Source organism: Leuciscus leuciscus, assembly GCF_965113295.1.
Source record: "Leuciscus leuciscus genome assembly, chromosome: 1".
Lineage (NCBI taxonomy): Eukaryota > Metazoa > Chordata > Actinopteri > Cypriniformes > Leuciscidae > Leuciscus > Leuciscus leuciscus.
The window spans coordinates 62,458,437-62,483,575 of NC_138725.1; the positions used below are offsets into that span (position 1 = coordinate 62,458,437).

The 25,139-nt window shown below is 37.6% G+C and overlaps 2 protein-coding genes across 7 annotated transcripts; both read left to right on the plus strand.

Moving 5' to 3' along the window:
- Positions 1–289: 289 nt before the first annotated feature.
- Positions 290–6,350, plus strand: ankrd54 (ankyrin repeat domain 54). Its single transcript, XM_082166629.1, has 8 exons — positions 290–917; positions 1,732–1,779; positions 1,874–1,972; positions 2,900–2,971; positions 3,093–3,140; positions 3,257–3,381; positions 5,573–5,680; positions 5,995–6,350. Exons 1-8 carry the CDS (start codon positions 551–553, stop codon positions 6,067–6,069), a joined length of 942 nt encoding a protein of 313 aa, XP_082022755.1. The 5' UTR covers positions 290–550; the 3' UTR covers positions 6,070–6,350.
- A 153-nt stretch (positions 6,351–6,503) lies between these two features.
- On the plus strand, positions 6,504–25,020 carry hmgxb4a (HMG box domain containing 4a). Of its 6 annotated transcripts, none has more exons than XM_082166580.1 (13): positions 6,504–6,617; positions 8,665–8,745; positions 8,831–8,970; positions 11,596–11,677; positions 15,531–16,148; positions 17,079–17,291; positions 19,115–19,290; positions 19,380–19,461; positions 19,549–19,613; positions 20,520–20,622; positions 20,734–20,909; positions 22,703–22,825; positions 22,987–25,020. In XM_082166580.1, the coding sequence occupies exons 2-13, from the start codon at positions 8,703–8,705 to the stop codon at positions 23,029–23,031; spliced, it is 1,866 nt and encodes a 621-aa protein (XP_082022706.1). In that variant the 5' UTR covers positions 6,504–6,617; positions 8,665–8,702; the 3' UTR covers positions 23,032–25,020. The 6 variants fall into 6 exon arrangements, with proteins under 6 accessions (XP_082022706.1, XP_082022707.1, XP_082022702.1 ...); XM_082166581.1 differs by having other exon boundaries at positions 8,831–8,940; XM_082166576.1 differs by having other exon boundaries at positions 19,380–19,613.
- Positions 25,021–25,139: the final 119 nt, after the last annotated feature.

Consider the following 25,139-nt stretch of genomic DNA (forward strand, 5'->3'; position numbering starts at 1 on the left):
AATTCCTGAATTTGAAATATTTTAATAAACATTTAATTATTTAAATATGTATTACTTATTATTTTAAGGCATTTGAGGCCATTTGATTCAAAACCCTGTTCTTTGTTTTTATAAAATATAATAAGTGGGAAATCACCTTTTATGGAAATCAAGTCCGTATTCATTACGCTACCACCATACGTTCTCTGAACGGACGAGTTCCTTAACAACATCGATGCTGATTGGCTATCTGTCACGATGAATGCAGACTAAGCAATGCGGGCGTGTTTTACTAAAAAAGAAGCGCAAAACATTGAAACTGCGCCATTTTGGCTCAATTGGGCTCATAGTTCACTGCTTTTTAGAACACGGAACGATTCATATTCGACCTCACAATATTAAATCGCTATGAACGCAAAAGCAGCTCTGTTTCTTTATTTAAAAACCCTCGCTTGAAATGCAGTCTTGAAGAATAGCGCTTGTGCGACAATGTTGCGTTAGATTTGTGCAACAGATACAGTTACATTCTGTTGGTACATGCTGACATTAGTCGAGTAAACGCCTTATTGATATGGACGTGTCGAGCCCACTTGTTGCCGCTGCCTCGGACGGCGAGCGGTCCAGTTTGGAGGGCGAGTACACGGTAGCGACCGCGCCTGCGGTGAGAGACCCCGAGAGAAGCGAGGGTGAGACGCCGATGGAGGCTGCTGCAGGTGCGGTCGGGTTCAGTATCTCGCGGCTGGACACGCTGAGCGCACTGAGACTCAACCGAACCCGACCGTCCGCGGACACGGACCTCCGGTATCTGCACCTGTTATGGAAGCCCGGTGAACTGCTACAGGCGGGACGGAGTTCACCGGGCAAGATCACATCGAGCAGAGTGAGGCGGCTTGGAAGAGCCCGGAGGAAAATAGGGCCCATTGGAAAAGACCTGTATGGTGTGTGTGTATGTGTGCATGAACTGAAATGTCACAAAATAACACATTACAATTGTTACATCTTATCTAATAATAAAGATATATGTTTTTCTTGGTGCTGTATAGCCTACTATGCAAATGTTGGTTAATTATTAGACAATTTTGTACCACACAAATAGGTAACAGGAAGGAACAGGAATGATCATCAGGGCTGCATTTAAAAATACAGAAAAAACGCAGAATATTGTGAAATATTTTTTACTATGTAAAATAATGGTTTTCTATTTTAATATACTCTAAAATATAATTTAATTCTGTGATGCAAAGCTGAATTTTCAGAATCCTTACTCCAGTTTTCAGTGTCACATTATCCTTAAGAGATCCTTCTAATATGCCGGTTTGATTCTCAATGTTGGAAACAATTTTAGCTGCTTAATATATTTTTTTTTATAACCAGCGATTACTTTTTTTCTTTCTTTTTTTTGGATTCTTTGATGAATAAAAACTTAAAAAAGAACAGAATTTATTTAAAATTGAAATGCAGACTTGATGAGCATACGAGACCTCTTTCAAAAACATAAAAAATAGTAATGTTTCCAAACGTTTGACCGGTACTGTATGTGTGTGTATATATATATATATAAATATATAAGCTGTTTTATTTTTTGTGATGTTTGTATTATTCAATTTGTAATTAGCTAGTGTTTAAAATCCTAATTTGTGTGATTTTTGTGAACGTGTTGATCGTCAAAACTGATTGTTTTTATTATTATATTCTGTTGTCTTAACCATGATCTGTTCTGTTAACCAATTCTGTATCGTTTTCTCCTTCAAGCTGTGAAGAGGCTCAGAGAAGCTGCCAACTCCAATGATATTGACACGGGTGAGAATCATCAGTGTGACAGTAGTGAACACACTTGATGCTAAGATTTGATCTACAGTGAAATTAAAGTCTGTTCCCTTTTTTCCCCTTCTAGTTCGTAGATTGCTGGAAGATGATACTGATCCTTGTGCTGCTGATGACAAGGGCAGGACAGCCTTACATTTCTCCTCCTGCAATGGAAACGAGAGTATTGGTAAGATAAGACAAAACTGATTGATATCACCCAAAAATTAAAATGATGTCATCATTTACTCACCCTCATGTCGTCCCAAACCCGTAAGACTTTTGTTCATCTTCGAAACACAAATGAAGATCTTTTTGATGAAATCTGAGAGCTTTCTGTCTCTCCATAGAGAAGATAGCCTCCCTTGGTATATCAACCAATTCTCGCAGAGACGTAAATGACCTGATATTAGTTTAAACTGGTAATGTACCAACTACCTTAATTAATGAGAGTAGAGATAATGAATATTTGATCGCAAACAAATTTACCAAGATAACGCTCGAACAGCAGTTACAAATTAAAACATTTACGTTAGTCCTTCAAGTAATAGGCTAGGTGAGTAAAATTATATTTATATTGTCTTGCTGTACATGTCATTTTCTTTAAATGCTCTGTCTAAAAGTGAACAAAAAGCCCTTTTAAAGCAGTTAAGCAAAGCAAAACAAAAAGCGCTACAAAGCACAAGGTCCGTTCCAAAGGGAGTCATTCTTTACATTAGTAACTGTTTCTGAACTCCCTGAAATGCCTTGATTGCGGTCTTGATTTTACTTCCAGGAATGAACATGTCACATTATTCCTCATTTAAATCATTCCCGCCCAAGGCATACACAAGATAAAGGGGCAAGACCTGGTTTAGTGTGTTGAAACTCACTGTAATGGTAAGGGGCGTGGCATTTCGTAAAGACACTCGAAGCAGTTGACCAATCACAACACTCTGGTCCAGCCGACCAATCAGAGCACATTTGAAAGAGAGGTGATGTATAGAATGTGGATGGAAGCATGAAAATCTATACTAATAGACCCCTAAAACAAAATTAAAACTTTGTAAAAGATCATAAAAGGTCCGCATTAAACATTTTCCATTTTCTCTTTCCATCTCCACTTTTAACAATGTAGTTCAGCTGTTGCTGAGTTATGGTGCTGACCCAAACCAGAGAGACAGCCTCGGAAACACACCACTGCATCTGGGTAAGAATGTGCATTAGCAAATTAGTTTGGTCACATATTTATTTGCATCATTATGTATTATTAAATCTATATTCAAAGCTGTAAGAAATAAGCTTACTGTGACTTAAATGGCCTTTTACAGCTGCCTGCACCAACCATGTGCCTGTCATCACTACCTTACTGCGAGGAGGTACGATTGATTCTCTATGACGGAAAAACCAATGGATCTAAATCTTATTCATCCGAGATCTTTCTGATATCTCTTAACAAATTCGTAATAAATTTACATTATGAACGTTCCCTCAGGTGCCCGTGTCGATGCTCTGGACCGTGCTGGAAGGACTCCTCTTCATCTTGCCCGTTCAAAGCTCAACATCTTACAAGAGGGAGACTCCCGTAGTCTAGAAACCCTCAGAGGAGAGGTCACACAGGTCATTAACACATGTCTGATGTACTTACTGCTAGGGCTGGGTATTGACACAAATGTTACGATTCTGTGCGATTTCGATTCACAAGCTTGCGATTCGATTCATTTAAATATACATCGGGAACATTACGTGGCAAGGACAAAAGAATGTCTCTCAACTAATGCGGTGAACTACACAGTCAGTTGGCACATTACTATAATTTTAAAAGTTAAAATTATTATTGTATACAAACCTGTAAATTACACATTTTTGTAATAACATTTAAAATGACAAAATGTTTGTACTCCAATTAGTTTTTAAAATAATTATAAACATTTAAATAGTGACTGTCATATCTTGGTTTGCTCTGCTTGTTTGTAGGGATGCACAATGTAGCCAAAATGTTTTATTATATATCAATATGGCTATGAAAAAATAGTAGTTATAATAATAATTATTATTATTTCAAAAAAAAAAAATTCAATCAAAATATAAGAAGAAATATTACTATTGTAATATTTCACTGAAATATATTAAAAAAAACATGTGTCTAATGAAAATAATATAGTTTTATTTTACATTACAACTGTAACGTTTCAAAACTAATATTTATGGCTGTGTTAAATTTCTTAATTTTCAAAACACTGGGAGCCCTTAAAGTGAAGCATTAACGAAGAACCGAACCGCTCTGAGACGCTGAAAACACCAGATCACAGTGCTTTGCTTCACTCTGAAACACGCAGCGCCAGTGCCGCTCCTACACTCCTGGGACAAAATCGTTGAAATGATTTTTTTTCACATGCATGATTCAATAACTAAACTAAAGCATGATAAATATAGTTTACCCAAGAAAGCTTAAAGCTACACTGTGTCATTTTTAAAGTTGATTCTTAGCAAAAAACTTTGTTCTTTCAAAATTATATGTGCTCATTAATGTGTAATTACTTCTACCAACTAATCAAGTATTCTCGTAAGCGTAGAATCTGCCCTTTAGAATACATACGAGCGAGTCGCTCGAATGGCGGCAGCCATGTTGCGCCTCCATCTTGAAAATACATTAGCCTAAGAGGGACATACCTGGAAATTCAAGCTTCGCCCTTCGCGTTTTTACACTCAGTGGCACTGTGACGAATGCGAAGGGGAGATTACTCACGACTGCCGGCAGATTTGAAATAATACAGCCACCATAGAAGTTAAAACGCCCTCGGAATGGGAGGGGCTAGAAAGTAATATTCAGTTGGTAGTCATATACAATTTCAGCTAGATGGGAGAAAATCCTACACAGTGTAGCTTTATGTAAACATATGTAAATACATCAGTAATTATCTAAATGTACTAACTTTAGACTAATGAGCATTGCTTTTATAGCGCTTGACAGAACTCACAGAACAGCTTGCATGATTGAACAGGAATGTGTTTTTCTTATACATTAAACCATGCACAAGAACGTTTTGATTATTGATGTATACTGACACAAACTGAAAATTACATTCTAACGAAACACAGTTCACTAATATTGAACCTGGAGATCTGGATTTGAGCGTTGTTGGTTTATGGGTTTATTGGCTTGTCGAGGCTAAATATGCATTTTTGTAACATTTTAAATTCTTATGTACTTCATTCTTGGCACATTTTCTTTTTTTTCCTGAACCAAGACGCATATGCCACACTGCATGATGTCCGAGTCCAAAACTTTTATTAAATAAATATAAATCATTAAGTATTAGAAAAAAGAAGTTTCCGCTAAAGTTGAATCCGCATTTCTATTCGCATGTTATAAAAAATATGTTTACATTATAAAGTGATATGCTACTTAAAGAATCTTTGAGAGCAAGGGGCCCCCTGGTGGTTCGGGGGCCCTATGTGCCTTGCATAATTTGCTTATAGGGAGGACTGGCACTGCACAGCACATATAAAAATCACATTTGATTATGGTTCTAAGCCATATTGCGATTTCATTTTAATTTTGATTCTTCTTGAAGTCTTACTGTCTACTATGAATGTCGCTTTGGGTAAAAGCTTCTGCCGAATGCATAAATGTAATTGTAATAACTACATGGCAAACACAATGTTAATTAATATTAATGAGCCAGACTAAGGTTTTTAATTTGTACATAATATAATAATATATTATACTAGGCTCCTGTTGTACTGTACATGCTTGTATGTGTGCTGTATTGGAAGATGAACCAATGATCTCTGAATATGTCTGTAGATCATTCAAATGCTGCGGGCATATCTGAATATAATGGGACAGAGTGAGGAGAGAGAGAAACTAGAGCACATCTCAAACCAGCTGCAGAACACCCGCACCAGAAAGCAGGTACAGCTCACACACATCTAAGATCAAGCTGTAGAGCACATGTACTCAGAAGTCAGCGTTCTGTTTTCATGTTCTGGCCGATAACCGACAAATTGGTGATGTTATAACTATTCTAATTTGAAAAAAGGAAAAAATAAATATAAAATAACTTGTAATAATAATATTGTTATGCAACATTACATAAAAAAAAAAAATAATCAAAACCAATAAGGTGCTGATATATTGTGCATCTGCTGAATCCTTTTAAGTACCGTTCTCTGTCTTTGATATCATTGTATCTTTGGGACGTTGTAATTCTTTCATGTGATCCACAGGTGGACGAGGTGACGGACCTACTGGCCAGCTTCACGTCTCTCAGTATTCAGATGCAGAATATAGGAGACAGGTAGAGATGGATGGAAGAAAAGACGTGAGAGGATGGGACACCTGTGGCTTTTGCTTAGAAAATAGGAGAAACTATTTATATATGATGACATGCCTACATGTATAACACAACTGTGTAATTCCGTTTATTTAAATTCAATTTTGACTGAGAACATGATGAATTGCCTTTTATTTTTGTTCCTGGAACAATTCCTTTCTGTTATGCCTTTATGGTAGCCTATTATGTCACTGTTTACTGTATATCTATTTGAAAGACAGCCAAATAAATTACATAATGTTAAGAGTGTATGTGGACTCTGTCTTTGATGCAATGATGTAACAATATTAACACTAAAGCATAAGCTGTGAATTTGCATATCGCTTTTATATAGTAAATATCGCTATTTCATACTTTTATTGTCAGTTTTTTGGTTTGTAAAAAAAAAAAGAGGGCTTTCATTGTTGTTATACACTCTCTGGTCTCAAAGTCCCTCCTCCTCATCTTTGGCTGCTTTGTTGTTGACTCCCATCAAAGATGGCGTCGCGCGCCAACTAAACCCACATCCAACCCGAGGTAATATTTCGCAGATTTTTGCACAAAATGTCTTATTTCTGCATATAACTTGCATGCATTCCGTGCCATTTTTGCAGTACGGAAAAACCCAATAAAATTGCATGGTGAGAACGCTCCGTTGATCGAGTTGTAACCCGATACCGGCCTATGTGCACCGCAGCCGCGGGTCTGCGCGCGCTGGGCGATCCGTCAGAGACGCGCGACACGTCCGCAGCTGCCCGAATACACTTGAGCTGAAACAGGGAAGCGCTGGATCCCGATGAAGCGAGGGGAAGGGGGTGTGTGAGTGTGCATTTCTTCAAAAGTAGGCGGGAAATGTGCAATAATGAGTGTTGAGGGAGGCAGATCTTCTCGTTCGTGTTGTTGGGATTCCGGCGAATGTCACTGGAAGCTTGACTAAACTTGCGGCTGGAGGAAAGCTGATGTGTGTTGCTGAGTCTGATCTGTCACTAATGAGTGTGTGTGCTTCCAGAAGCACATCTTCAGAGTTGTTTAACACTTCTGCATGCAACATTATTATATTAGAAGAAACCTTTTATCGTAATCAAAAGACGAAGAACTGTTTTTGTAATGAGTTCTGTTTTTTCCCATAGTTTTTCCAGTATTAGTTCATTTCATTTATTTGGTTTTACATTTTTAATATGTTAAGCATCATATTATTGAATTCAGTTTTATTTGTATAGTAATTGCAAACTTTTGTGGCTTTTTATCCATAATCAAATTATCTTGGTTACACTTTATTTGAAGGTGTCCCTGTTACAGTGTAATTATACTGAGCAATATTAATGAACTACATGTTCTTACTATAGGGTTAGGGTAGGATTAGGGTTTGGTTTGGTTTGGTTTAGGGTTGGTTACATTTTGAAATTATGCACAATTTATAGCTATTACTATAGTAACTACCTGTAACTTGTGTACCAAAGACTAAATAAAGTGTTAACAATCTTTTAGTATAAAATCAGGGCTGCCAACTTTTGAGTTCAGCTTGGAGTGAGAATTAGGGATGGGATTTGTATCGATATTGAATTAAATTGATTGAATTACAGTTCATGGATGCTGAATAGCTTTTCTGAGGTAAATGTTATGACATTGTTTTATCCGCAGTTGAAACACTGATTGAGCGATTACATGAGACATGATACATTCAGTAAGTTGTAGGCCTACTGGATTTTTCAACATACCCTCTGATATTCATTCATGTTTATTTTGTGCTTTAAATAGTAGTAAATTGGATGCTTCACATGCCACTTGAACAGCAGGTCTGTCTATCTGTCACGCCACATTAAAGGGACAGTTCACCCAAAAATGACAATTCTGTCATCATTTACTCACCCTCAAGTTGTTGCAAACCTGTATGAATTTCATTCTACTGCTGAACACAATAGAAGATATTATGAATAATTTTTGTAACCAAACAGTTGTGGGGCACCATTGACTTCCTTAGTATTTTCTTTCGCCATACTATGGAAGTCAATGGGTACCCATCATCTGTTTGGTTACCCATATTCTTCATAATATCTTTTTTTTTTTGTGAAAAGCATAAAGGTTTGGAACAACTTGAGGGTGAGTAAATGATGACAGAATTTTTCATTTTTGGATGAACTGCCTCTTTAAGAGCGCCAAAATTGCATTAATATTTGAAAGTTGAGAATTTGTTTCATATCAAGATGTTACCTGTTCTGTCTTTTGTCTGTCAGTGACTAAAGTGATATATTGTGTAATACACTTTTATTGCTAAAAGACTTCTAAAATATTTCTAAAAGTGGTAGATAAGAATACAAGTATTAGACTAAACCTGAGGATCAACCGAAAAATACAATATTTATAATCAAATATCATGCAAAACAATTCTACAGTTTGAAATTTGGCTGCAACAAAGTAGTACAGATAACTAGTACATACCGAAGCGCAAGCGCAAGAAAAATGATTATTAGTTACCTAAGCTGGAAAGGTCTGTGAAGATAGTTTGTTCTTTAAATACTTTGTTCTTGTCAAGAGTGTTTTTTTTGACTGAGCTTGATGATTTTATTCTGTTTTTGTGCATTAGAGTCACAAGACTGACCAGTCCCACCTGAAGAACCAAGAATGACTATGGCCTTTGAGGAGATAAAGAAGAAAGGAATGATGGGTAATGATTGTCAGACAAAAGCATGTTAATTAATACACTCAAACATGTCCATTGAAAACCTACTGCGAAACTGCATTTCTTGTAGATATTTCGGGAATGGAAGGAGAGGTCGGTCTTGTTGCTGGTCGCAGCCAAAGAGAGAAGAGGCGCTCGTATAAAGATCTGTTGAGAGAGGAAGAAGAAATCGCAGCGCAGGTGCTCAAAACCTCCAAGAAACACCACAAGGTAACAGCAGGGAGTTACGGTGACATCCAACATCAAGTTGCATCATATTAACAAGAATTATTGCCGTCCATTGATTTTATCAGTATATATGTTCCGTAACTGTGTTGCCTGTTTGTAGATCCTAATGATATTAATAAAACACGCGACTTGATGTTATGTTACCTAGGTAGATATGACATCTGGCCTGAGAAGGATTTGGACCTGTGTTTTTCCCTCTCAGGGTACTTGTCATTGACTCTTGCTTAGGGATGCTGCGATCACTCGGCTGATACTCACTTCCTATGACTCATCTCGCAACTTGTCTGATCACATAAACTGACAAAAAGCTTTCTATTTCTATGAAGTGATGCCCTCAGCATCACTTCCTGTCATCACCTGCGTGATAGTATTAAAAGTGTCGAGAAAAGATCAAAAATATATGTGCTGCCTCAGTCTTCCTCAATAGGGTAAGTAAAATAATAATAAAGTTGGTTACAAAGTGGGATTCAATTCACAGATCTATATTAAACAACTCCCATAACAGTAGCATCTGTTTCCCCTTATTAAAGGGTTAGTTGACCCAAAATAAAAAATTCTGTCATTACTTACTCACCATCATGTCGTTCCAAACCTTGAAGACATTCGTTCATCTTCAGAACACAAATGAAGGTACTTTCAATTAAATCTGAGAGCTTTCTGTCCCTCCATTGACAGTCTATGCAACTACCACTTTCAAACCCCAGAAAGGTAGTGAGGAGATCATGAAACTGATGACCACTGTGACTCCAGTGCTTTAACCTTAGTTGTATTAAAGGAACACTCCACCGTTTTTTGAAATAGGGCTTATTCACCTTCTTTCCTACATTTAGATAGGTGGGCAAATGCATTTTTGTCTCAGTGCATGCATTGTTTTAGTTTGACAGGGTCGGCGCTAGCTTAGCTTAGCATAATGAATGGAATCCTTTGTTGCCAGCTAGCATGTCCTGAGTAAAAGTGATATAACATTTTTTTAAAACCCACCTAATTACTTCTTGTGGCCTGCGTATTCACAACAAGTACAAATAGTGATGCAGATTAACACTAGGCGATTTCCTATGCAGATATTGACTTGGGACTATATTAGGGGGAAGCACAGGTGAAGCACTGCTACTTGGGCGCAGAGATATCACGCCCAAGTAGCAGTGCTTCGCCTGTGCTTCCCCCTAATATAGTCCTTAATATATAAGTCAATATCTGCCTAGGAAATCGCCTAGTGTTAATCTGCATCACTATTTGTACTTGTTGTGAATACGCAGGCCACAAGAAGTAATTAGGTGGGTTTTTTAAATGTTTTATATCACTTTTACTCAGGACATGCTAGCTGGCAACAAAGGATTCCATTCATTATGCTAAGCTAAGCTAGCGCCGACCCTGTCAAACTAAAACAATGCATGCACTGAGACAAAAATGCATTTGCCCACCTATCTAAATGTAGGAAAGAAAGTGAATAAGCCCTATTTCAAAAAACGGTGGAGTGTTCCTTTAAGCGACTTGAGTGCTTTGTTTGCACAAAAAAACATGATTTATCACTTTATTTTCAAAATACTAGTCTCCAACACGCATTCACGCAACAACATCTGCTCTCGCGTCAACACAACACGCATCACTCTCATGAACGTGCATTGGAGAGACTTTTATGATGCCTTTACTACCTTTCTGGGGCTTGAAAGTGGTAGTTGCGTAATGTTATGTATTTTAATATAGATAATATTTTGTGTAAGCCTACTTATTTTTATCAAGCCTCTTAAAAATGTCTTTTTTAAAATGTATATTTTTGTTTATTTCATTAAAGCTGCAATATGTAATTTTTTTCTCTGCTAGGGCTCGCTAACCGCTTACAATAGCAAAGGCATATGTTGATGACGCATAAACCGAATTATGGAACTTGCCATCATGCTGATGGATCTAATAATGTTTATGATAACGCGGATATTACGTCATTGACAGGCGACAAGTGGGACAGGGCGACAGGGACGAGCCATTATTTAAAATCGGAATGTCTCTGAAATTAAAAATCTTTGGGAACTTTTGGGATATTGTAAGTACACAACTGAAGGAAATATATCACACTGTGCAAGTGATTTTTGGATATTTTATTACAAAAATCTTACATATTGTAGCTTTAAAGTTACAATATGTAACTTTTTTTGTTCAGAATTAACAACATTTAAATAATGAGTCAATACATCATCAATCCTTATTCCAAAACGCGTTTTGTTTTACCCTGATTCACTATGGTAAGTCTATTATAAGTTTATATTTTAGACCAGGCTGGATGGTTTTTCGCTGGAAGTTGCTCCGTGTGTATGGTGTGTGAGTGGAAAGGTTAGTTGTCACAACGAGCGAGAAAGGTGAACATTGAGCAGCTAAATCACCAACCAAGTTACATAATGTACCTTTCAATAATTGGGAATCCGTATGCCGATTTAGATAACAATTATCAGTAATTGTATCGTTTGTAAAACCCCGATCAGAGCATCCCTACTCAGAGCATTCCCATTGTAGCTCTAGTATTAGATCAGTAACCATATGTGGATTGTTTCCTCACTAACATTATCTTTGTGGTACATATCATGCCTATTTCAACATGCTCTGTTGTCTTTTTAGGATTCTGACCTTTTCCTATTAGGAGGAGGAGATTCTCACAAGAAAAAAAAGAAGCACTTGAGCGATGACTACTATCACAGAGGTGAGGAGTTTTGTCTTGTTTTATAAGGCAGCATTAGCTCTGTTCCAACATATCCAAAATTAAAAGTGTTCCAGAGCTTCTTGTTAGGACGTTACTTTCTAAGGGAGCATTCTAAATGAAATCGAGCCTCTAAAGCTACAGAAACATTATTAAAACATTCTTCATGGGCTGCTACTCAGTTAAATAAATTTTCATGTGTACTATGCAAATAGTGCACTACGTTGAATGTTGTTCATTGATTACAGTAGTCTTACGTCAGAATATTTGTTTTCTAAGCACAAAAAAATAAACAGCCAACACAAAATTGGGTGAAATAGTCAATTTTATTCCTTTTTTATTTTTATATTACGTTAAAATTTTGTATTTTTGTTTCTATATTATTGTACATATTTTTATATTTAGCTGCTTTTTATAAGTTAAATTATATGAAATCTAATATTATATATATTGTTAGTTGTTAAATCATTTTTAAATTACATAAAAAATATTAATAATTATTATATATAATAACTATGTATACAATTTTAATCATTTTATAAAATTATTAACAAATTTACTATTATCACTGCCATAGGTTCAGATTTCTGTTTCCGTATGAATACTTGATGAATACTTTTACAAACTTGATGAAAACTTGCGTACCGAGGTACTTGATGAATGAATCTCTCGTGAGTAGAAACACATGGACTGCAAATACATTACCAACCAAGCAAAAACACATATTCTTTCCAAGAGTTTTGTTGCGAGTCGCTCTCTCGCTGATATACCTGATGATTTTGGAGTTAATTACTTTGAATTCAATTTATCACTGTGCAAAAACAGAAAGCACATGCTTTTGTGTCAGTTTGTTGACCCGCTGGGAGCCAATGTAGGATCCACAAATCAGAGAGATCCCGAATCTCGATCTATTTGTTTGATTGGTTAAAATGAATGAAGAATATCTTGTGTTTTTCTGTGGGTGCTCGATCGGCGCCTATGATCACTGTTAGTACTTTTTCTAATTCAAATACTGAAAGGGGTCATATAATGCCATTTTTGTACAAGCTAATATGATTCTTTAGGGTCTAAATTAAAAGTTTGTAATATACTTTAAAAATTCTCATTAGTATTGTAAGAAAACACTCATTTTACCTGGTCAAAAACAGCTCTGTTTTCAGCACGCCGTTTAAGTGCATGTGTCTTTAAATGATAATGAGCTTTGCTCACCCCGCCCCTCTGTTCTGTGTGTACACCGTTTGTAACACAATAACACAATAACCTTAACGCGTTCATTATAAACGTGGGATTATGAATTATATTGAGAACGTCGTACATAGAAAAAACATGCCGTAATGTACCCTGAGTGTAAACCTTAGCCGTATTCATCGTGAAGCGTGCAACGAGCGATTTGCAAAGATTAATATAAATATTAATATAAAGGTTGACAGCTCGCTCACGAGCGAGGGCGGGTCTGTGTTGAAACACTGCTGTCAATCAACAATCGTGGGAGGGGCGTCGATTTTGTGACGTCACAAAATCGAACGGCTTGATTTGAGACGGGAAAACATATAAGAAGATAAAAAAAAAACACTGGATGGATTTTTATCATTTTATTATGGTTTTGTACAGGCACTGCCAACACACATTTCAGTACAATCAACTTGTAAAAGTGCATGTACCATTATATGACCCCTTTAAAGCTCCAGTGCTGAACTTTTGCCTCTCTATCGCCATCTCTGTTTGAAACATAAAATTGCAAATTAAATGTGGAGTTATTATTACTATTATTTGAGTTTTTTGTTTTTTACGTGGGTTGTGCTTCGGCACTGCTCCTCTGCGCAGATGAATCTTTGATCACCACATCAGAGCGGATCTGTCATTGTATATGGATATGACAATAAGTAGTATGTCCTAGTATGCATATATCTGGAAAAAAAAGGTAATCTGAACAAGAAACATATCTGCCGCTTTTGTTCTGACCAAAGGAAGACGTAAATGTTTTAAAACAAATCACATACTGAGGTTTAGGTCTAACGATTGCTCAATCAGATCAGATCACACATTGCAAATTAGCTACCGACTGAGCCACTCTGCGTCAGTCTTCAGTCCCTTCAGATCTCAGAGTTGTCTCCACCTGTAAGCCATGCCAGTATTTCCTCTCGTTTTAGCATGGGATCAGTCGCTTTCCGTTTTTGACTGCAGGCTCTCTGCAGTTCAAGGTTTGTTGTTTTGACAACAGGTGATTCCCAGATGATTGCCGTTTAGTCCTTTCTAGATTAAAAGCAAATTGTTAAAGTTTAAATTCTAAGCAACTGCATCCTCACTCAGCACACGCCATATAGTAATAGGGTTGGGTAAAATCTTTCTTTTTAGTAAACTCTGTGTACACAAACAATGTTCTCAATGCTCAAGTTCATGTGTAGAGCCCCTGGTGATACTTCGAGCAAAGTTTCATGTTGTGTCAAGCCTCCTTAGTGCTTTAAAAATAGCGATTTTGATGCTATCATAGAGATGCCCCTAGCACTCCCATTCAAAAGTAGCCTGGTTAAAACCAGACCATTCTCAGTAGTAACTGAGTTATGGTCTGGCAAAGCTTCATTAATAACTCATTTCCAAAGCGGCGTCACCAACGGACGTCGCTCAAATGCCTCTGGGCGCAATTGGATAGACCTAAAACCAATCAGAGCGATCGTCATCGTGTAAAGCCATATGCTGCGTCCCAATGTACTCTTTTTGTGAAGAAAAGGTATTTACTTTTGAATGTGTAGCAAAAAAGTAGGCAAGCTCTGGGACATACTACTTCGTCATCTTTATTGGACGGATCTGTCGCGTGCATCCTGTCACGTAAACTGCCCTGTCAATCATCTTGTCACAGTTAAAATCCTCTATTAAATCTAATTTCATTTCCTACCATTTCGGAGAGAAATGTAGTAGCATGTTCATCTGCCAGTGGGTCTTTCATGGAGACTGTCCTCATGTGTTTGCAATTTTTATATAATAATGCATTTAAAAGTTGGTGCGCTTCACCAACGGACGTCGCTCAAATGCCTCAATTGGATAGACCTAAAACCAATCAGCGATCGTCATCGTGTAAAGTCCGCCCCAACGTTTCTGATTGGTGCCGTGGTTTCGAGGGATTAGAAATGGGCTTGAATGAGCTCTTTGCCAGACTACTTGCAGAGCAAATCTAAATTTTCCGGAAGTTTTCTGGGTTTTCCCAGGCTAATTCAAAAGGCAATTTGAACGAAAACGAAAATACGGTAAAACTTAAAAGTGGCGTTTCCATTCTAATTATGCTTTTAAACAAACGTTTGCCTCGGGTAGATTCACAAAAAGACCCTAGGTTGCATTTTGGCGAGAGTTACACTTTAATGTTATTGTAAAGACGGCAGCAGGAACATTAGGCTGCTGTCACTTTAAGAGCTGCACAGATCCTTACACATGCGTTTTCTTTGTCAGCTGTTTATGTTCACTTAAGACATAACTGACTGTGTTTACGAGGATATTTTGACGTATTTTTTGTGTGTATTTGTCTGTTCACGCGGAAGAGAACTCAGTTCAGTATCGCACACTATTCAGTATGGCAGGCGGCTTTCTGTGCACACATCATTTTGGATGTGTGCGCAGCACAGAAAACAGCGCGTGGGTCTTCTTGCACTCGAATGGTTTAAAGTCATATTAAAATGCTCACACAGGAATCGATAAGCGAAATCGAAAGGCACGTGTCTTATAGCTCAAATTCTAAATCATCTTTATAAGCTTACGTTACGAATCGGGGTAAGCTAAGAGGACAGTTTTGAACACTGATGTCTTATGAACTTGCTCAATAAAAATATAATGCAGCTTTAAAATAGTTTCTAAACTCTCCCCACAGACCATCACAGCTCTGGTCAGCCGCCCCACAAGAAGAAGCGCAAGTCTTCAGATCACTCGCCCTCCCTCTCCTCCTCGTCCCAATCCACAGACACAGCCATGGGCCTCCTGGAGGCCATTACCTCCCCGCTGGCCACGGGCACCGACCCCACTCCGCACTTCTACAAAAAACCCTCCTACCCTCCCCACGCCTCCTCGCACTCCTCTAAAGACCGCAAACAGGACAGCGGCTCTAAGAGCAGCCACTCCTTCCCGCACTCACGTCCGCCCGGCTCGTCCTCGTCTAAAAAGCATTCCTCCTCCTCGAAGTCACTGCTGTTCCACGGAGGAGCTGGGAAAGGAGAGCCGCTGACGCTCTGTGAAGCTGAAGGACTGAAGATGAAGCTCATCCTTTCTTCAAAAGAGAAGAACGAAGGTGTCGGGACAAACGAGGGATTCTCCTTCCCGGTCCATTCTTCTTCCTCTTCGGGTGTGGCAGGTCATCATTCGTCCTCCAGCTCGAAGAAAGGAGGGATGAAGAAGGAGAAAGACAAAGACAAAATGATGCCGAAGCCACCCAAGAAAAAGCAGCACAGCCGAGAGCCGCTGCCTGTTGTGGGGAAAGAGGTGGAGGTCGTGGGTGAGTGGGGAATTACACTTTTCAGTTTAATCTGTTTGGTCTACTGATACATGACATTGGTGGACCGTTAAAGCAAAGCACCCAATAACTGTATTCACATGTATAGTAACTTATTCAATGTATTGTTTCATCAAATAAAATTATATTTAATAATATAATAATAATAATTTAATAATAACCATTTATTTTTAAGTGAGAAATGTGTTGACAAAACAGATATACACTACTGATTAAAAGTTTTGGGTCAGTAAGATTTGTTTTTGAAAAAAGAAACCAAGATTATTCAGCAAGATTGCATTAAATTGATCAAAAAAACATGTTTTGAACTTTCTGTTAATCACACAAAAATTATCACTCTTTTGAACATTGATAATAATAAATGTTTATTGAGCACCAAATCATCATATTAGAATGATTTCTGAAGGATCATGTGACACTGAAGACTGGAGTAATGATGCTGAAAATTCAGCTTTGATCACAGGAGTAAATTACATTTTAAAATATATTCAAATAGTCAACAGATATTTTAAATTGTAATAATATTTCACAATATTAGTGTTTTTACTGAATGATAAATATAATATATATATAAATATGCAAATAAATGCAGCCTTGGTTTAGATTTAGATGAATAACAACAACGTATAAATATAATGGCATAAATATTAGTAACAATAGTAGTAATAAAAAATAAAAAGTAATACATTTTAATATTGGCTATTATTTATTTTTTTGCTGAATCTATTTTTCTTTAACTGAAACATAATCTGTGTCGGTATCAGTCATAAAAAGTCAATACTGGTCAATCTTTACTTATGGTGTCGGAATAATTACAAACTTTCAACATCCAATTGTCCAAAAGCTCTAAAAAACAAAGAAATGAAACCCTCACGGACACTAACCAATCATTTTTCTGTTGGTATTCATCAGGTCATTACGGAGGCATGGGAGGAGACAGCTCATCTTCAGGAGGAGAACTAGAGGCCGGCGAGCTGGTGATTGACGACTCGTACACACATCTTTCAAAAAAGAAGAAAAAGAGCAAGAAGAGCAAAAAGAAAAAGGATAGAGAGCGAGACAGAGAGAAAGGATCCAGGGAGAAGAAACACAGCAAAGGAAGTGGAGGGAAGAAAAGCTGTCCAGGTGAGACACGTTTCTTTAAGGCAAGACACCCCGGGTGAATTGGGTAAAACATTTATCTAATATATAGTTGGTTGATTAGACCGATGATCGATTACATTAAGAACTGCAACCATTTTTTGTATTGCAAATTTTCTGAAATGTTGTGTTTAAGGGTGTGTTCACACTTGGCATGTTTGGTTTGATTAAAACGAACTGGTGCGATTGCTCTGTTAGTGCGGTTCATTTGAATAAGTGTGAACGCTGCCATCTGAACCCTGGTGCGCACCAAACAAACGGGCCGAGACCTGAAAAGATGTGTCTCGGTCTGCTTTCAGACGAACTCTGGTGCGGTTCGAATGAAATATTAACGAAACATGGACCAAAGACAACTAAACGAACCAAAAACAGGACGTGATGTCACAAGACGCGACCCTAAAAAGGACAGAATGCTCATCAGAGATCAGTACAGGCATCAGAACCACGTCTCCTCGCTGCAGATCTTCATTTGTGTGTGTGACGGAGGGATTCCTGCCGCTGTTTTGACTCCTTTACACATTTTATAAGCTCTTCATGAGTTAAAAGCTCCATCTCAAAATCATATTTTTTGGTCCGGACCAAAAGAACTAAGCGTTAATATGTTAATTCAATTTGCCCTAACTTGCATAAATGTCCAGAACAGAAATCTGAACACTGGATAAAGCCAGGTTCAAACTTCTTGTTTAATTTTGTTGACATATTAGAGTCAAAAGGTTTTACAGAGGGGACATTGGATATTTCTTTTTATCACTCCATACATCTGAAAACACTGTCAACAGCCAGAAAAGAAAAAAGAAAAACATTTCCACCATGTTTTTAAGAATAAATTTAGTCAAATAAAACACGAACAAACCTTCTGTGGAAACCTTAAAGACATTTTTTATATATATATATATTAAAGACATTTATAATGTTAGAAAATATTCTATTTTAAATAAATGCTGTTCTTTTGAACTTTCTATTCATCAAAGAATTTTGAAAAATAATTGTACACAACTGTTTTCAACATTGATAATAATAATGAATGTTTCTTGAGCATCAAATCATCATATTAGAATGATTTCTGAAGGATCATGTGACACTGAAGACTTGAGAAATGATGCTGAAAATTCAGCTTTGATCACAGGAATAAATTACACTTTACTGTATATTCACATAGAAAACTGTTTTTTTAAATTGGAATAATATTTCACAATATTACTGTTTTTGTTTGTATTTTTAATCAAATAAATGCAGCCTTGGTGAGCAGAAGATACTTCTTTTAAAAACATAAAAAAAATCTTACTGACCCCAAACTTTTGAACAGTAGTGTATGTAAATGCTGGAAATTCCTGGCTCAGTTTATGAGAAAAAACTAATTTTGAGAAAATGACCTTTAAAAGATTGTAATTAAAATCCTCAGATGCAAATAGATAATGTGTAATAAAATAAACACTTAAAAATTGTATTATTGATGTTTTGAAGTCTGAAGCATGTTATGATAGCCCAAAATCTAAAGATTTAACAGTGCATAAAAAACAGTACACAAACAGAGAAGTATGTACAAATGCATAGTATTCAAAAAACAGTAGGTGAAAAGTCCCCGGATGACCTACTACTCTCGGCGAGATTCTGAAGTGTGCATACGATGGACACGTTACTATCCCATGAGGCCATGGGAGAAGATTAATGAATGACAGTGAAGTGGCGCTAGTAGGTCACGTGACTGTAACTACATGACAGATGTAGTATGTCCAAATTTCATTCATAATATCCATATTCATACTATACAGAACAGTATACAGAACTTGTCTCTCTCTGCTAATCAGGTGATCAGTCTAGAAGCCACTCCCATTCTCACAGCTCATCCAATCACAGCACTTCTGGTGGCATGTACGCAATGGCTCCACCCACCTCGTCCCATCACCATCAAAGCATTGAACTGATGGGTGAGAAGAAGAAGAAGAAGGAGGAAAAGGAGAAAGAGAAACATGACAAGGACAAGGTAAATTAAATCTCTTTCTTACACCGGTGTAAACACCTTGAAGTTTGACTTTTGCAATCATTTTAATGTTCTGTCATTCATCCTGTCAGCCGAAGAAGAAGAACATGACAGCCTATCAGGTGTTCTGTAAAGAGTACAGGGTCAATATCAACGCAGAGCAGCCTGGATTAGGTGAGTGCTGTTGTTCTCTGCACCTGATCTGTCAATCATCTGTGCTGTTTCGTGATTGGTTGAATATTTGTTCTTTTTCCGCCTCAGTCTTCGGGGAGCTGAGTAAGAAACTCGCAGAGGTGTGGAAACAGCTGCCTGAAAAAGACAAACTGGTCAGCACCTTTTACCTTTACTTTAAAGATTTCAAATAAAAATAATGACTTGTTGTTATTGTGCATTGTGTGTATTATTGTGTCTTTAGTATCTTTTATCAAAATGTAACTTGCTCCATTTCTCATATGACTTTCCTTTTCCACTGGTTAATGTTAACTAATGGTCATTTTGTCATTGTTTTAGGCTATTGTAATGGATTATGTATAATTCGTCAATACATTCTTTTATATATATATATTTGTAATGGATTATGTATAATTCGTCAATACATTCTTTTATATATATATATATATATATATAAAAGAATGTATTGACGAATTATACATAATCCATTACAATAGCCTAAAACAATGACAAAATGACCATTAGTTAACATTAACCAGTATTAGTTAACATTAATACATATATATATATATATATATATATATATATATGTAATGCTAGTTAATGCTCATAAAGAGGCCAGAGTAATTTTAATATTATTTATATGCATGAGCTTATTTTTTTAATTTTTAGTTGAAATGTATTTTATTTTAAGTTTTAGTAATTGAATGTGCTTTTGTCATTTTTTATTATTATTTATATTTAGCTTTAATTTATTTTATCAAACTTATTTTATTTTATTTTAATTCATTTTAATACATCAGCTTAAACTTCTTTATTTCATTTAGCAAAACAGGCAATATTTTTCATCTAGTATTTATATTTTATTTCAGCTATAACAATAACAAAACTGAAAGTAGCAAGTAATTTGTCACATCTAAACACGATCTGAAGGAAATAACAAGTAAAATGGGTTGTTTCATGTTGGCTTTGAAAACTTAATGGCAGCGTTTTATAATTTCAAGTCAGATGTGGGACAGTGTTGCATATCCTCTCTTTCTGTCCTCTTTCTGACACTGAAGGTTTGGAGACAGAAAGCTCAATATCTCCAGCACAAGCAGAATAAAGCTGAAGCTATGACGGTCAAGCGGAAAACCTTAACAACCTCAGACAGTAAAAGTAAAGGTGAGACCAAAGCTGTTTCTCAGTTAACTATCTTACACATTACATTTTTTCTCATGTATCGACATATTTCTTGAGCCCTTTCTTTAGTACCTGTGTATCTGCTTGCCTCAGGCTCCAGTAAAGGTGTGAGTTTAGGAGCAGGATTGGCCCCTCAGGGCCGCTCGTCTCTGGGTATGTCGTTATCTCCGGTACGGGTGCCTGATGTGGACCCCATAGATGCAGCAGCTCACCTGCAGCTGTTGGGCGAGTCGCTGTCTCTGATTGGACACCGACTTCAGGAAACGGAGGTTTGTATTACAAAAATGTCCCTTTTAGGGGGCTTTCCACATTTACACTGATGAGCCAAAACATTATGACCAATCACAGGTGATGTGAATATCATTGATCATCTCCTAACAAGCACACATATTAAGATCTGGGTAGATTAGATAGAAAGCAAACAAGCAGTTCTCGTAATCAACATGTTGGATGCAGGAGAAATGGGCAGGAATAAAGATCTGAGCGACTTTGACACGGGCCACATTGTTATGGCAAGGCCATAACTGGATTTATCAGCAGTGGTAAATGAGGAGGGACGAACCACAAACCAGCGACAGGGTGTTAGACGCCCCAAGACTCATCAGTGCACGAGGGCAGTGAACACTGTCAAGTCAAGTTTATTTGTATAGCGCTTTTCACAATACAGATTGTATCAAAGCAGCTTCACAGTATTAAACTAAAATAATACAACAAAGTTTGTTTCAAGAGGAATTTATTGATTGATAAAATTAAATTAAATATCCCCAAAATATCCCCAACTGAGCAAGCCAAAGGCAACAGTGGCAAGGAACCGAAAAACTCCATCAAGTGACCTAATGGTGTCCTAAAACTCCATCAGGTGACCTAATGGAGAAAAAAAAACCTTGGGAGAACCCAGGCTCAGTCAGGGGCCAGTTCTCCTCTGGCATTTATGAGCTAGAGGCCGAATTGTAGTTTGAACTGTAGGATTATATGAATGCCTGGCTGAAGAGATGCGACTTTAATCTAGTTTTAAACTGGGAGAGCGAGTCTGAGCAACGAACAGCATCAGGAAGACTATTCCAGAGTTTTGGAGCCAAATGTGAAAATGCTCTCCCTCCTTTGGTGGTTCTGGATATCCTAGGTATGACCAAAAGCCTTGAATTTAGTGATCTTAAAGAGCGCGATGGATTATAGGGTGATAGAAGATCCGTTAAATAGACTGGAGCTAAGCCGTTTAGGGCTTTATAAGTCAGTAGCAATACCTTGTAATTAATACGGAACTTTATAGGTAACCAATGCAGTGATGATAAAATCGGTGTTATATGATCATATTTTCTTGATCTCGTAAGAACTCTAGCGGCGGCATTTTGGACTAACTGTAGCTTGTCCTGTTTGGTCTGAGCCAACAGAAGGTCTAATATGGCACACAACATTTTAATGATGGTCATGGGAGGAATGCGTCACAACACACTCTGCTGCGTAGACACTGACCAATCAGAGCCCATGATGACCCTTGTCCACCTTCGAAAGCACCTACAACTGCGAGTGTCTGAACTGGACTTTAAAGCAGTGGAAGAAGGTCGCCTGGTCCGATGAGTCCGGTTTTCTTTTACATCATGTGGATGGCCGTGATGGTAAAGTGATGCACTGTGGGACGACGATGTCAAGCAAATGGAGGGAGTGTGATGCTCTGGACAATGTTCTGCTGGGAAGCCCTGAGTCCGGCCATTCATGTGAACGTAAATTTGACACGTGCCACCAAGCTAAACATTGTTGCAGACCAGGGACACCCCTTCATGACCTGGTGGAAGTGGCTCTTTCAGCAGGATAATCTGTAAGATGTGCTGGACCAACCAGTTTGATCCACCTCACGACCTACAGGACTTGAAGGACCTGCTGCTAAAGTCTTGGTGTCAAATACCACAGGACACCTTCAGGGGTCTTGTAGAGTCCATGCCTCAGCGGGCCGGTGCTGTTTTGGCAACACACAGAGGACTAACAGCCATATTAGGCATGTGTTCATGATGTTTTGTCTCATCAGTGTAGATCATCTTCATAAACGTCTCTGTTCGTCCTGCAGGGGATGGTGGCGGTGTCTGGCAGTCTTTCGGTTCTGTTGGACTCTATTTTATGTGCTCTTGGTCCATTAACCTGCCTGACAGCACAAGTTCCCCAGCTCAACGGCTGTCCACGCAACGTCCTGGTGAGAGACACTTTCACACATTGCACAATTTGTTTTTATGGGGTCCATAACAATTCACTTGTTTTCTACAAAATGTTTACAAAAGCTTCTTATTTGCGATTCAAATGCACAGTTTATGATTTCAACTCTTCTCCTGACCCTCACCTACTTTTTCTTTGCAGTCAAACACTTTGGACAACATCGCTTACATAATGCCTGGACTATGAATCTCTTAAAAGGCACTTACAAGAGACTGGGTTACATTTGGACATATTCCTAGAAGCACCAAACAGAGGACCAGAGCTGGTTTTTTAAAACTTTTTCTGATCAATGGACATTCTTAATCTCTGACATGTTTTTAAAAATTGTATTTAAAATGTTAGTCATTTTTTTATTGTTGTTAGAAAGAAAAAAAAATCCTATTTTAGAGGACACTTTTGAAGTTTCCCTTTTGTGTTTGTGTTGGCGTCTCAAAATTTCAATTTTGTGAGTATATGTGATCAAATTCACATGCTTTTTATGTTTTATACAAATATATGCAGTTTAGTTTTATGGCCCAATGTTGTTGTTTTCTAATTTAACATTGACTTAATTTATATCAACTGCAGTTTAACTGCGCTATCATCATTTCATGTCTTACATATTGTATTTTTGTAATGTAAATGTTGTAATAATATACTGGGATTGGACAATGAAAGTGAACAGCATCAGTTCATCTTAGGAATGACAGACACAAGTCCTTCACAGTGGCCCAGAGGGATTTTGAGCCATTCCTCTTCTAGAACAGTGGTTACTATGTGATGCTGAAAACGTTTTCTGACTTTCTTCTCCAAAATTCCCCAAAGTGGCTCAAAATATTTAGATCTGGTGATTGTGCAGGCCATTGGAGATGTTCAACTTCACTTTCATGTTCATCAAGCCCTTCTGTCACAAGTCTTGCTGTGTGTGTTGGTGCATTATCATGCTGATGCACGGCACCCCCTTCAGGGTACAGTGTTTGAAGCATTAGGTGCACACGGTCCTCCAGAATGTTTCGCTTGGCCTTGGCAGTGATGCGTCCATCAAGCACAGTAGGGAATGCCATGATATCGCGGCCCAAACCTAAGGACTCATCAGAGAACAATACATGTTTCACATTGTCCACAGCCTAAGATTTCTTCTGCCTGCACCAATGAAACCAACTTTTGGTATTGGCACGAGTGACCAAAGGTTTGGCTGTAGCAGCCCGGCCATGAATATTGACTCTGTGAAGCTCCCGACAAACAGTTTTGGTGGAAAAAGGAGAGTCGCGGTGCACATTTAATTCTGCAGTGAGTTGGGCAGCTGTGATTTTATGTTTTTTGGATACAATCTGGGTTGTACCTGGACATCCCTTTCAGACAGCTTCCTCTTACGTCGACAGTTACTCCTGTTGGATGTACCCTGGATCCCACAGCTCTCGATTCACCACAAAGACTTGCTGTCCTGGTCACAGATGAGGCAGCAAGACGCGCACCAACAATCTGCCTCTTTTGAACTCTGATATGTCTCCCGTTATGTTGTGTGTATTGTAATATTTTATGTTCAGCTGTGCTGTTGCTCTGCTAATTCAACCTTCATATACAGACATGAAACCTCCAACACTTTATTGGCCAGTGTTTCAGTTTCATTGTCCAACCCCTGTAGTTTTCAAGGTTTGGCACGTTTACAGGACAAGCATGTATAAAATCATTTTAAAGGTGCACTAAGTATTTTTTTTATTTTTTTTTTATTTTAAAAATGTTTTATACCTTAAGAAACCATAGGTCATTTCACAACTATTTTTATAATAATGTACACTTACATGACATGAAGACCCCAGTCATATCAGTGGGTCCCACTACATGGTAGCCTTCATTTTGAAGTCACATGATCAGATGAATACTTATCACATCTGGCTAACCTGCCAATTATAGCTCACTTCCGGTTGCTGAATAACTTTATCAAATATGCCTGTGAATATTTTACAGTGGCATCAACTGAAGTGTCGCTTGATGCGGTGTCCAACTTGATGGGTATCAGTAGCCATAAAATAATTTCTTGCTGCACCAACAATTTAGTTCACCTTTAAAGTGATCATTTTAAACAAGTGACTGTTGGTAGTTTTAGAAGATGGAAAAATAAGTAAAATATATTTGCATTGATATATTTGCATTTTGCATTGACTTATTTCCATTAAATCTCAAAGATCTAAAGTGGGTTTGTTGTTGTAAAATATTTTTATAAATGAATTTTCCTGATGTGCACATACGGTGGCCTCCAAAAAATATTTGGACGCACTGTGCCAGTCAAAAGTTTGGAAACATTAAAGTTTTTT